We start from the raw sequence: 12581 nt of genomic DNA on the forward strand, positions 1-12581 counted from the left end.
TGTTTTTTTTTAATTTCCAATTTTTCAGTCCTAAAGTATTTTCTAATACATTTATAAGACATAAAAATGAATATAAAAACGAAGACATACAAAGTACAAACCCAGCATTTTTTATTAGATTCCCACAAACATAAATTACTCTATTTGCCATGAAAGTCTGAGTGTATACTGGCAATTTTGGAACTTAACTCCTGGCGGGCCACTAACGAAGAGCTTGAACAGCAAGGCCATAGACCACAACATTCATGAAGAAATGTTTTTGACCTCAATGTGATAAAATGCTTTCTGAGGTGGCTGTCCTGCAGTAACTACAGGGAAAGCCTGGCTTTGATAATTAATCTTTACAAATATGAACTCCCAACTATGAACCCTCACTGAATAAAGCATAATTTGTAGGGGAAAAAATATCAGGCTGTTTAAATCTCTTATGGACTAGTTGGCTTTGCTTCTGGCCTATTGTCCAAATGGGGCTATTTATTCCAAAATGCTTGTTCTGTAGACAGCGGATTCATCAATTCTTAATGAAGAACACAGCCTACAATTACACTGTAACTAGCATCCAAAGTGGTGGGGTCTATTAAAAACATGAGGCGCTATAGTTTGCACTAACATCCTATTGGGGTTCGTTTTACAGGCATCATTCCTTGGAATGCATTCCCAGGAAAAATATGCGGCTCAGCCCTGGAGAACATCTGCAACACAAATGAGGTAAACTTATCACAGTTCAGAGGGCTCGTAATAACCCTTGAGTATTAGGCTGAGAAAAAGGGTTCTCCTAGCTATAGAGAGAGCAAGAGAGATGGCTAAAATGCTATTAAGGAAAGCTCCTTGTTTAGACTCTTTAAGACTGAGCTATATGTAACCATCACTATTCAGCCATTTTCAACCTACAAAAATGGCCAGTTCATATGGTCCAGTCCATTTGGTGAGGATCCTTAAGAAATGGAGGACTTTTCCTTTGGGCAATAATTTAGAGGTGATCCCAAACCTACAAATCTAATAATACATCTAGATTCTTCTCACCTCTTCAGAAAGATTTCCAAAGTAGAACACGTGTCACAGAACAGATATAAGTTAATTTTCATAGAGGAGTCCCTCTATTTCATAGAGGAATTTATGTATATACCCAATTTTTAATAAATGAGGCCACAGTTAATCATTTATGTTTCCAGAATGACTTGCTATTTCTCTGTTTCTCATTTATCCTTAATCGGGAGTATTTCCTAATACTTTGGTTTAAATTGTCTCAGCCCTAGAATATTCTTGAGTCGTTGGCTTTTAACCGTTTATAAAGCAAAATTCTTAAATGCATTGGTAGGTGCTTGTATATTTAAGAAAATACTGGCCCAGCATGCTGGCTCACGCCTGTAATCCCAGCACTTTGGGAGGCAGAGGTGGGCGGATCACCTGAGGTTGGGAGTTTGAGACCAGCCTGACCAACATGGAGAAACCCCATCTCTACTAAAAACCCAAAAATTAGCCAGGCATGGTGGTGCATGCCTGTAATCCCAGCTACTCAGGAGGCTGAGGCAGGACAATCGCTTGAACCTGGGAGGTGGAGGTTGCGGTGAGCTGAGATCGCACCACTGCACTCCAGCCTGGGTGACAAGAGCAAAACACACACACACAAAATCCTGGCATGCTTTTAGAAAACAGTGAGTTACAGAAATAATCAGCTCCTACTGTATCTGGCTTGTCAATTTGTATATCCATAATATGCAGCGGCTTGAAGCAAGGGCTCCCTGCCTTAGCTGCACATTACAGCCATCAAGGCAGCACTATAATATACTGATAGGTGAGGCCCAGCCCCTAGGTATTCAGATTTAATCAATTTGGGAGGCAGTCTGAGCATCAGAAAGTTTTTAAGGCTCCCCAGGCGATTCCACCATGAGTCCAGAGCACAAAGAGAAGGCAGGCCTGTGCCCAGTCTTGCAGAGAATAGTTGCAAAGGAGACAGATGAAGTAGCATCCCCAGAACGAGTGGAGGCCATTTCATTTCACATCAAATGCTTATGTTGGTGCCCTGTTCTTTTGTAGTTCTACATGTCCTATCACCTGTTCATTGTGGCCTGTGCAGGAGCTGGTGCCACCGTCATTGCCCTGGTGAGTAATAGCCCCAAGACCACCCTAGTCTAGCCCCCTCCCTCCAGCCTCTAAACGACAGACTTCCCTTCCAGCTTTTACCAGCCTATTGAAGCCAATGATTCTGGCACTCAACCTTGGTTAATTGGCACCTGTGTTAACTTACCACATGTAGTTTGCAGACAGTATTAGTTGGCTGCCTTGGCACCGATTGTAGGTGATGTAATTTAGACTCTGGAAAGGAGAGAGGGTATCAACACCTGTCAGCTAGGCCTAGCATATTACCTTGTTGCACTGAGCACTTAGCTTCAGGACTTTAGTCATAGACAAATGAAATGCTCACATGAGACATTACCCATTTCTTTACCAAGGAATATTCATTTCCAAATGGAAATATGCACATATACACACATTTATATAGTCACTCTCATTATACACAGTAGCTGTGTTTCATAGTCACCTCAAGCACTGAATGAGCAAATGCTGGACCACTGCTCCTAGGGAAAATACATGGCTAGGTTCCTGTGAGCCTCTGGTCACATCATTTTCACCCTATCAACACAGCTTGTTTTGTGTGTTTCTATGTAAATACACCTTATTTAATATATATTGTTGATTCCTTAATATTGAATTCATGGCCAATAGCACTATCCCTCATGGCTCAATGAAGCTTCTCTAATGAATGTTTTCTCTGGTCAGGCAGTTTGCAACCTTCTTGCACTTAGGGACACTAGACGGCACTGCAGCACTATGATTAGGAGCCATTTTAAGCAGCAAAATCACCCAGAAAAGCACCAAAATGTGAGAAACGTGGCACTAAATATAGTTTGAGTATACTTATTTACAGTCTGAGCTGAAACACGAAGGCAAAGTGTTGCTTGTTCAACCTCAGCTGGGAATGTGCATATTGGGCAACTCAACTTTCACCGCTCTGCACGTCTGCTAATAACTGAAAGAAGTGCCTCAAGTATTAAGGGTTACAAATGAATCTTAGCAAGTGGGCAGAGTCACAAATAGGGAATCTACAAGTAATTAAAATCAACTGTATAACACACGCTCTTATGTATGTTTGTATACATGTAATTTTGGAGGGCTTGGTTTGTGATTTGAGGAAAACCAAGATTGGTAGAGCAAGGGGAAAATCTCAGCTGCTTGTAAATGAGTCATTCCCAGTTTTTCTGACTAGTAAATCATTCTCTTCAAACACATCCAAGTCCTTTTAATAAACTTAAGGCAGAACTAATGACTTACATTGTACACGTGTGATGAGAAAAAGTTTGTGTGTGCTAGATAGGAAAACTGTCTCTTGTGATTTTAAGGGGAAGAAAAGAAACATCTTAGATTATGAGCAGGCACCCGTCCCCAGCCAAGTTTAGAAGTGTCATGGCATCGGCTCACTGCCTGTATCTTACTGTCCTGTTTTGTTCTCTTCCACCAGCTGATCTACATGATGGCTACTACATATAACTATGCGGTTTTGAAGTTTAAGAGTCGGGAAGATTGCTGCACTAAATTCTAAATTGCATAAGGAGTTTTAGAGAGCTATGCTCTGTAGCATGAAATATCACTGACACTCCAGACTAAAGCAGAGTCTAGGTTTCTGCAGTTTTGTTACAGTAATTTGTAAATAGCTTTTAGTATACTCATCTTGCATGGTAGATTAATAAGATGACTTACTGTACATGAATTACACAATAATGAGATCTGGCTATTTCCACATTTTGAAAAGGATTCAGTTATTTACTGACACTGGTGAGCATCCTTTGAAAAATATGTTCTCATACTTAAACTTTAGAGAGCAGTATCTTTAAATGAAGTATTAACACTTTGGAATAATTACATTTTGTTATTTTTGATTGCTTGATAACCAGTTTCAATGATGAAAATGAAAAGGGCTGAAGATGAAATGGAAGAGAACTGTTTTAAGCTGGATTTTGTTTTGTCACACTCTTTCTGGAAAATACTTTTAGCAAATATTTTCTAAATTTAAAACAATTCTTTAATGATTTCATGGTTGACTACCAAATGACTGTCAAATAAGCCAGATGAAAATTTGAAAAAAAAAAAAAAAAAAAAAAAAAAGGTCACCCAGTTTCTCTGGGGGAAAAAAAAAGGATTTATATGTGGATAATTTTTTTCTTCACAACACAATCATTCCTTTAGAGCCCACAAAATTGGTAACCTTAAATTGTGTGTTTTGGTAAGTAGTAACTGTTTCCTCATAGCTAGTTCTCAAACTGCATGTAATATTTTAAAGGGAAGAGAAACTAGGCCTGGACATGAAGGTCTCAAATATGTTGAGATGGAAGTATGAACTACAAGGAACTTGAGATGTCGATTTATTTTGCAGGAAATAGGAAAATAAACAGGAAAGAAGTGTTTGCTGCAAAGTGTAAAGAATGATACTAAGGATTTTTACATTTTATGAAATAATGGCATTTACAAAATGAAAAGTAGTTTCACAACTAAATTTTGTTAACAGAGACTGCATGCTTATACTTTTAATTTTGGTTTTGACATTTTTTTCCATGTTGACTATGTAGTTTATTTACTCAAAAATAAACATTGTTCATACTTTTAGGCCTTTGGGGGAATTGATTTTTATCCACAGGTAGAAAATGTGTTTGCACATACTACACTTATTTAAAATATACAGTGTTCCTGAACTTCTGCATTGGTCTTTAAAATTACTCTCAAAATGGTAAAGAAGCACCCTCTCATATTTCATTTTTGCTTTTTCTTAACAATACCTTTGGCCATTTTTTTTTCCAGTTCACTATGTTGTCTACTAACTTTTCTTCAGCCTTTTAATGCAAAGCCAACTAGTAGAGCATGCTTACAGGATCTGACAGCTCTGCTAGTAGAGAGTATTAATACAGAATAACCTTCGCCCCCTTTAAAGTCAAGTCCGTCTAATCTAACTAACTAGCGCCTCGCTTTGCCTTCTCACATGCTCACTAGCCATCATGCTCACCCTTCTCTTCCAGATCCACTTCCTCATGATACTGTCTTCTAACTGGGCTTACTTAAAGGATGCGAGCAAAATGCAGGCTTACCAGGATATCAAAGCAAAGGAAGAACAGGAACTGCAAGATATCCAGTCTCGGTCAAAAGAACAACTCAATTCTTACACATAAATGTTTGCCAGAGTGTTTCAGCGACGTATTTACAGCTCTGACAAATCATCAGCTGCTCTGCAGTACAGATGTGTATCCCACCAAACTAATGTAGATGTACAAACACTTCACTGTCTGTCTCAAGCTGCTGGGATGTATCTCTAGGAAAACCTTCCAGTGGGTAAATCTTTTTCTTTAGAGCAAATATTGGAGGTTTCATGTTAGCCATTTTAAAAGGCAACACTTTGACAAAATGATCGTTCATACTTTGGGAATTTGTGGCATGTTCACATTTATTGCTAGAGCAATTCTAAGACACTCAATGGAATATGTCACACTCTTTGATAGGGACCTGTGACATGCCAGCATCAAGGGATAAGACCATACATTCACATATTTTCGGACATCTGTCCTCTAAGTGTTATCTACATAGGAAACAAAATGGAATTTTATTTCATTTATATAAAATGTGTGGTGTGAAGTTCCATTTCTGACAGCTGACATTTATTAAACTTTGGCTCAAAGTTAACATGATTCTTATGACTGACTTTTCAAATTAGCTTTTCCCTCCCAAGTCCAGGACCCATCAATTTCCTGAGCCAATCACAAATATATTTTTCAATAATGCTAAAATTAGCTACAATCCTGCTGACCCTACTACAAAAGAATCTGACTCATTGACCACCTTTCCAGAAGCAATTTTATAATAGCATTTTATCAAAATACTGATCCAGTTTTCATTATTCGTGGGAAATAAATGTCAGCTCTGCCTTAATGAGTATTTGCTTTAAATTTCTAAGAATTTATATCATAACCAGAGACCCAAATATCTTTCACAGAATTTTGTTCCATAAATGTTTTTCTTAAGAAGTGTTACCTTATTAAAATGACCACCATTCTAAACCATTTTTCTGTGGTCTGGATAGTAAGTTTACAGTTTCATACCAACTACTGAAAACCTAATTGCAAATTGACCACAGACCTCTAACCTCCTACTTTTATAGACTTGAATACTTAAGTAATTTAAATTAGGGTTGGTTTTCATTTTTTCTTATCTAAATCTTAATTTCCTGGAATAATAAAGTTTGATGTTCAGCAAGAAAACTGCTTGAGTTTAAGCCATTTTCAAAAGAAACTTGCCTTCTACATTATTGTGTTCCAGAACATTAAGTGACTATAGGTACTGGGTATTAGTGATGGTAAACTTTGTGTTGTTCTTTATGAAATGATCCATATAACTATTGGGTGCATCAGTGCTTTTCAAAGGGGCTGCTTACTATAGGGTTAACTATGTATATTCATTGTTAAGAGTTAACTTGTGGTTTGGCTGTTTCCTGGATTTTATAACATATACATGTGCAGAAATGTATTCAAATGAAAGGAAGCATACCTTTATCAAGATGCTATTAAAATTGAACATCAAGTATAATATTTCATTTGGATTCTTTTTTTTGGTTAATGCCTAAAAATGCCTATTTGGGATTTTTTTTTAATTGAGACAAGCTCTCCTCTGTGTAGAACAGTTGTTCCAAAATAGCTTAGTGTTTTGTTTTCCTGTTGCATGACAGATTTAACTATTCTTTCCAGCAGTGGAGGTGCTGTCAGAGTCCAGTGTTCTAGAAGAGGCAGTGTCTAAAGCCTAATTTTACTTTTCTAATTCTGGTAGCTATTACCAGGAATTTTTGAAAGTTTTGTTTAAGTAGTCTAATATTTTTTATGTAAAGAGCATTAAATTTTGCTATGTATAAATTTTTGTAACCTAACAGTGAATCAATATTTTCTATCAGTGCCAAGGGCTTCCTGTAGTTCTATTCAAGTGTTACAATAAATATTTGTAGATAATAGTCAATACTTGTGTATGCTTATTTTAAAGATCTAGGTGGAAATAGCTGTGGATGTACTAAGAGTAATGAAATAAAATTATAGCTTCATTCACTTGCCTTTTTACCATACATAAATCCTTTGTTCTCAGTATGGTGTCACTTTTGAATAATGTGCATAGTCAAGATTTCACGTTGGTATGGAACTCAAGTCTGAGTGTTACTAGTTTTATTTCTGGCAAAAATCTCTTTCGCAATTTAAGAAAATATTATAATCCACTGGGCTGTATTGGGCACAGAACTGCCACTAGCACTTCTGTAGTTCTCTGTATAAAGTAAGAATTTTTCTGACTAGTTTTTTAACAAATAAACACCATCTACCTATGGGATCAACAAGGCTTAAACCTGGGCAAGGTAGAAACAAAATAAGGACCTGTGTGCAGTTATTTTTCAAACCAAAAGTACAAAAGTCTGCTGAAAGATTCACTCAGGAATATAGAAAAACCTAGTTTCTAATAGTTATTCTCTAGAGAAGCAGAGCTAAATATGTTACTTAGGATTTTATTTTATAATCTGCTTAAACTCGTATCTGTCAACATAATTATGCATCTGATTCTCCACATTTGACCTTTCTTAGTGAGGCCCAGCCTTTGTCACTATTGACACATGGCCATTCCTAAATGAGGTGCTGACTCTGGATCATCACCCTTTCACGCATGGCAGGAAAACAATCAGGAGCTCAATTAGTGTGCTATTTGTCACACTACTTAGTATCTTCTGTTTAAGTAGCATTTTGTGCAATTAAGTCACATGAGTCACCAGAGGAAACTGTAAATAATGGTTAAAATCACAAGCAGCCTCTTAATTATCCACAGTGATCCTGCCACAAAACCTAGGGCCCTCTAGAGGGCTGAGTAGAGATTTTCCAGTTCTGCCTTGCAAAACTTGATTTTTAAGAGAGAAAAATGAAGTCAATTATAGGGAAGGAGCCCAGTCATTAAAAAACAAATGAAATACTTGAAGCCCATTCATTAAGTATGAGGACCAAAGGTTCCACAATCAAGTTACTATCTCAGTCTGTTCCTGCTGCTAGAACAAAATACCTTAGACTGGGTAATTATAAAAACCAGAAGTGTATTACTTACAGTTTTAGAGGCTGGGAAGTCCAAGATCAAGGAACTGGCAGGTTGGATGTCTAGTGAAGGCCTGGTCTCTGCTTCCAAGATGGTGCCTTGTTGCTGTGTTCTCCAGAGGGGACCAATGCAGTGTCTTCAAATGGTGGAAGGGCAAAAGGGCCTACCTAGCTAGTTCCATTGAGCCCTTTTATAACGTCACTAATGCCACTCTTAGTCACCTGTGAAAGGCCCCACCTCTTAATTCCCCCCACCTCCAGTGTGATAGAACAATTCCAACATATAAATTTTGGAGGGACACATACATTCAAACCACAGATGTCAAAAGTAAAGACCAGAGGCAATATCTTACTCTTTCTAATGCCTAGAAAAATCTGTTTTTATGTTCAGGGAGAAAACGGGAGTGGGCTGGGAAAAACGACCTCCTGTTTTACAGGTGGCAGCCCAACTTTGGAGAGGAAAAAACACAGCTTAAACTTCCAAAATGTAAGCCTGGAGTTGACCAATAAGATATGTTATACCCATTTAAAAATTTAAGACAAAAATAAGGAGGCTAAAAAAAACCCCAGCTCCTTTTAGTATAATCAATGAGAAATTCTATGACTAGAGAAGGGGTTTCACTTGACTATTCTTGGTTCATGCACTCCAGTATCAAATATAATTATGAAAAAAAAAAACAAACCCACGCTGGATTACGCACATTTTTATTGAGAGTTCTGTCTGATGATAAACATTTACAAAGGAGTAAATGTTATGTAACTTCTCATGGTATGTAAGTTAGAAGCTGGGTAGCAAACACAGTTACCAAGAGTCATCTGGTTCTTCATGAGAAAAGCCTGTTAAACTAAATTAGGGAAAGAGAAAAATTTAAATATAAAAATTTAAAAAATTTGTGTCAAGTTTATTTGGTATCTTCATAATGTTCTCAATTCCTTCCCTGGGGGGTTTCTGCCCTAGCTTACAATTTATATCAGGATCAATTTCACAAGTTAAAAAACTCAATTGTTTTTACAGTTAGTAATTTTGACTGATTCAATAACTTCTTTACAGGCAGTCTCAAACATTTAACCATTTCTCTTGGCTGACAAAATGAGCACTTAACAGTCTGTGTATGAAACAGTGTGTGGGGAAACCAGATACCTTTCGACTTTGTCACTAGATTGCAGCGTGTCCACTGGGGAGCCTTCTTGGACCATCTCTTTTGAGCTCTGATTACATGGGGGTGGGAGGGGGAAGAATTTTGAAATTAGATATGCATTAATTTTATGAAATACTTTTAAGAACCATTTTTGAAATATATAATTTAAAAGTCTAAAAAAGAGGTGACTTTTAAACATGAAATTTAAGCAAGCACATCAAAATAAACTATAGGGTATGCATTTAACACCCATAATACTTCAGACATATAAAATATTAATGTCAGTACTAATGCATCTGCTATATGATAGATCTTTCTTGTTCTTAAAATAATGAGCCACCCCAACCTTTACAAATGAAAATCTCTGAAATCTTTTACCTTAAGCAAAAAAGCTACGAATTTTCGTCAAAGGAGTAATATATTTAAAAAACTCAACGTTACATTTGAACTTTGGATTTTCTATGCTTTTCACTGTTTTGTCTTCAACGGGGAAGACAGATTCCTGTCTCAAGAAGTTAAACCACGGAAGGCCTGGGTGTCCCCTACCCACAGATTGCCCTGCCCATGGCATTGGCACCTTATCTGCCAACTCCTGGTCTTTCTCCTGCTGGATGATTTTCATGTATTTCTCTAGAGGATTTTCACTGTGAGCAGATTTGTCTTTCATTTCTTGATTACTCATTTCTAATTCATTTTCCATTTCAATCTTCACTGATTCTTCAATCCTCCTCTATAAAACAGGCATCAAAACAAAATACACAGATACATTTGTAAAACTTTTAAGTGTTTTAAAAATGCACTAATATAATCCTGATCCTTCCAGTACAGCCTGTATGCCAGAGAACTAAATCATTGCTATTATCAAAGAAAGATAAATATGTCATTTGAATGAATGGATTAATCTACAAGTGTCCTAGGCTTTAGATTTGAATTAACCAGGAGTCCAAGGACCATTCCTATGTTAGAGTAATTGAAGCAAGACTTAGCAGGTGTGTTAAGTGGACAGAGTAATCCATCTGCTAGGACCAGAATCGGGACACAGAAGGCAAGAAGAAAACTAAAGGAGGGAGGCAGTGTGTGCCCCTGGAAGCAACTGTGGACTGACAGCCACCTCTTCCCTTGGGTTCTTCTAGTCCCAGCTAGCTGACGTTGACAGCTCTTTAAACCCTATTTTCAAAGCAAAGTTCTGCAGCAAACCACAGTCTACCTTTTTTAAGAGCTTGTTTTAAGGATCAGATGAGAATGTATAAAAATTACCTTCAAAAACTATCCTTTACTACAAAACTCCTAAGCTGCACATTGGATGCAGCCTTTCTCACTGCTTGTAAGACAAGGAGAGGAGAGGAAGGTGCCTTTTAAGGCTGACTTTGGACACCAATTGACTTCCTCCCCTCCCTGAGCTCAATGTACTTAAGAAAGGTGTACAATGCAGCAACCAGTACAGAGAATCAAGTCATATTTATTACCCTTTCCTGATCCAGTTTTTCTAGTTCTCTTCGTTCCCTTTCTAAAATTTCTTGTAGGTTACTCTGCCTTCTTTCTTCTCTCTGCCTTCGTTCTTTCACTTGCTGTTCCCGTATTTTCTCTTCTTCCTTTTCATCAATTTGTTTCTGATCTACACCTAATAGGACAGAAAATAAAGAGTAGCTTCCAGTATCAGACTGTTTAAATGAATGCAGGACCAGTCTGCAGGAGTCCTTGCCAAGACCCACGGAGACTCTGCTTGGCTTTTAGTTGACTCTCTGACCTGCTTCAAGTCACTGTTTCATTTTCACTGACTTCAAGCCCCCAACTCCTTGAACTGCACCCTACTTCACTCGACTGAGGCAAATACAAGTCACCCTCACTATGACAACTCCAACTGTCCTTCCTTCATGTCACATGTTCTCATCCTCTTCCAGATCTCCTCCCTTCTTTCCAAGGCAAACCCTGCATTTCTGCCTCTGCCTTTGATTATAATCTCCCTCCCCTATCTTTAGGACCCTCCCTGACTAAGCCATTAATCCCTGTTTCTGTACATAGTAGTTTTAGAACTCTTACTCCCATAAAGCTGCTCATGTCTGTCCTACCCCAACAAAACAGAACAGAAATCATCCCACTGCCCTCCCCCGGCCATTCCAGCCATCTCACTGTTCATTCCCCACTTCCTCCAAACTGACGGCAGCGCTTCCTGGGGTTTTAGTGATCACTTGTATATGGATCCCCTCCATATCTTTTCCTCTACTCCTGGTCTCTCTCCCTAGCCTCTCTCCATATTTCGGATAGTTCCCTGCCATCCGCATGTGGAAACCCCACAGCACCAGCTTCCTCCCAGGCATGATCATCCCAGTCCTTTGATCATGCTCTTTCTACCCTCCATCCACTCAGCCACCAGCACTCGCAGGTTCACATACCTACTGTTCTGTGGCTGCAACGGGCCCTTCTCGCCATCTCCCTGGACTACTGAAACAGCCCAGTCAAGGCTCGTCCCTGCAGCCAGTTTCTGCCTTCCAACAACCTGTGGCCATCTGCACCAGGCATTTCCTCAGGGGAAGATGTGGATCTAGAGTCCAATGCCATGGTAGTTGGGCTCTGACAATATGCCTTTTTCTTCCCAGATAGATTTCCTACATCACTACCAACTTTGTACTACAAATATTTCATCCGTACCAACCCACTCACTGGGGCCTGGCCATGGCTGTATCTTCCTTGCTCGGCATTTGCCTTCACTGTCTCCTCAGCCTGTAGCACTCTCTTCCTCTCACAAAGCCTAAAATGCTATTCAGGACCCTACTGAAATGCCACCTACTCCTTATTCCTGAAGTGACAAGTAACCACTCCACCATCTTACTTGCATGATGTCTTGTACCTGCTTTGTCAAAAACTACAAGTACTTGTTTCTTTCACTTCTATTCCTTCCAGGCAAGCCCCCTATTTTAATTACTTGTCTGTTCCCTCTGCATCTTGGCACAGGTCCCTACATCTCAAAGGTTTAATTAGACCCCAATCCCAGAGATAATTATGCTGACCTTTCTCTTCTGGCTCTGACCCATAACCTACATTTTTTTTTAAAACCCAAGCAATGCTAATAAGCAGAAAAATTCATAGGTTCAGCAGAGGACCTTGAACCTTTTTGCTGTGTCTTGTTCCAAAGTCATCAGCAGGAACTGAGTTTTACTAATAGGAGAGAAGCAACAGTTTTTTCTCTCTCTCCCTCCATCTCTTCTGAATCCTTCTCATGAAATTAAAATACCAGAGGAGACAGGTGATCACTTCCACAGGCAGAAATGCAACTTCCTCCTTGCTAGAAGAA

The 12581-nt window shown here is 38.6% G+C and overlaps 2 protein-coding genes across 9 annotated transcripts in view; one reads left to right on the plus strand and one right to left on the minus strand.

Annotated features, from left to right (window-relative positions):
* GPM6B (glycoprotein M6B) overlaps positions 1-7133 on the plus strand; it is a 161366-nt gene extending 154233 nt beyond the window's left edge. For 3 of the 6 annotated variants that reach the window (XM_012435019.3, XM_012434992.2, XM_012435014.2), the window contains 3 exons: positions 635-708; positions 2038-2103; positions 3521-7133. In XM_012435019.3, coding sequence (XP_012290442.1) covers positions 635-708; positions 2038-2103; positions 3521-3601 — 221 coding nt within the window. In that variant the 3' untranslated portion in view covers positions 3602-7133. The remainder of the gene's footprint in view (positions 1-634; positions 709-2037; positions 2104-3520) is intronic. The other 3 variants (XM_012435006.3, XM_012434984.2, XM_012434998.2) reach the window with 1 other exon arrangement.
* A 1705-nt stretch (positions 7134-8838) lies between these two features.
* OFD1 (OFD1 centriole and centriolar satellite protein) overlaps positions 8839-12581 on the minus strand; it is a 33049-nt gene continuing 29306 nt past the window's right edge. For all 3 annotated transcript variants that reach the window (XM_012434958.3, XM_012434967.3, XM_012434971.2), the window contains 4 exons: positions 10756-10910; positions 9867-10019; positions 9292-9359; positions 8839-8995 (listed from right to left, as the gene is read on the minus strand). In XM_012434958.3, the coding sequence (XP_012290381.2) occupies positions 8953-8995; positions 9292-9359; positions 9867-10019; positions 10756-10910 (419 nt within the window). In that variant the 3' untranslated portion in view covers positions 8839-8952. The remainder of the gene's footprint in view (positions 8996-9291; positions 9360-9866; positions 10020-10755; positions 10911-12581) is intronic.

Source organism: Aotus nancymaae, unplaced genomic scaffold (assembly GCF_030222135.1).
Source record: "Aotus nancymaae isolate 86718 unplaced genomic scaffold, 86718_ANA_hifiasm-v0.15.2.pri h1tg000058l, whole genome shotgun sequence".
Lineage (NCBI taxonomy): Eukaryota > Metazoa > Chordata > Mammalia > Primates > Aotidae > Aotus > Aotus nancymaae.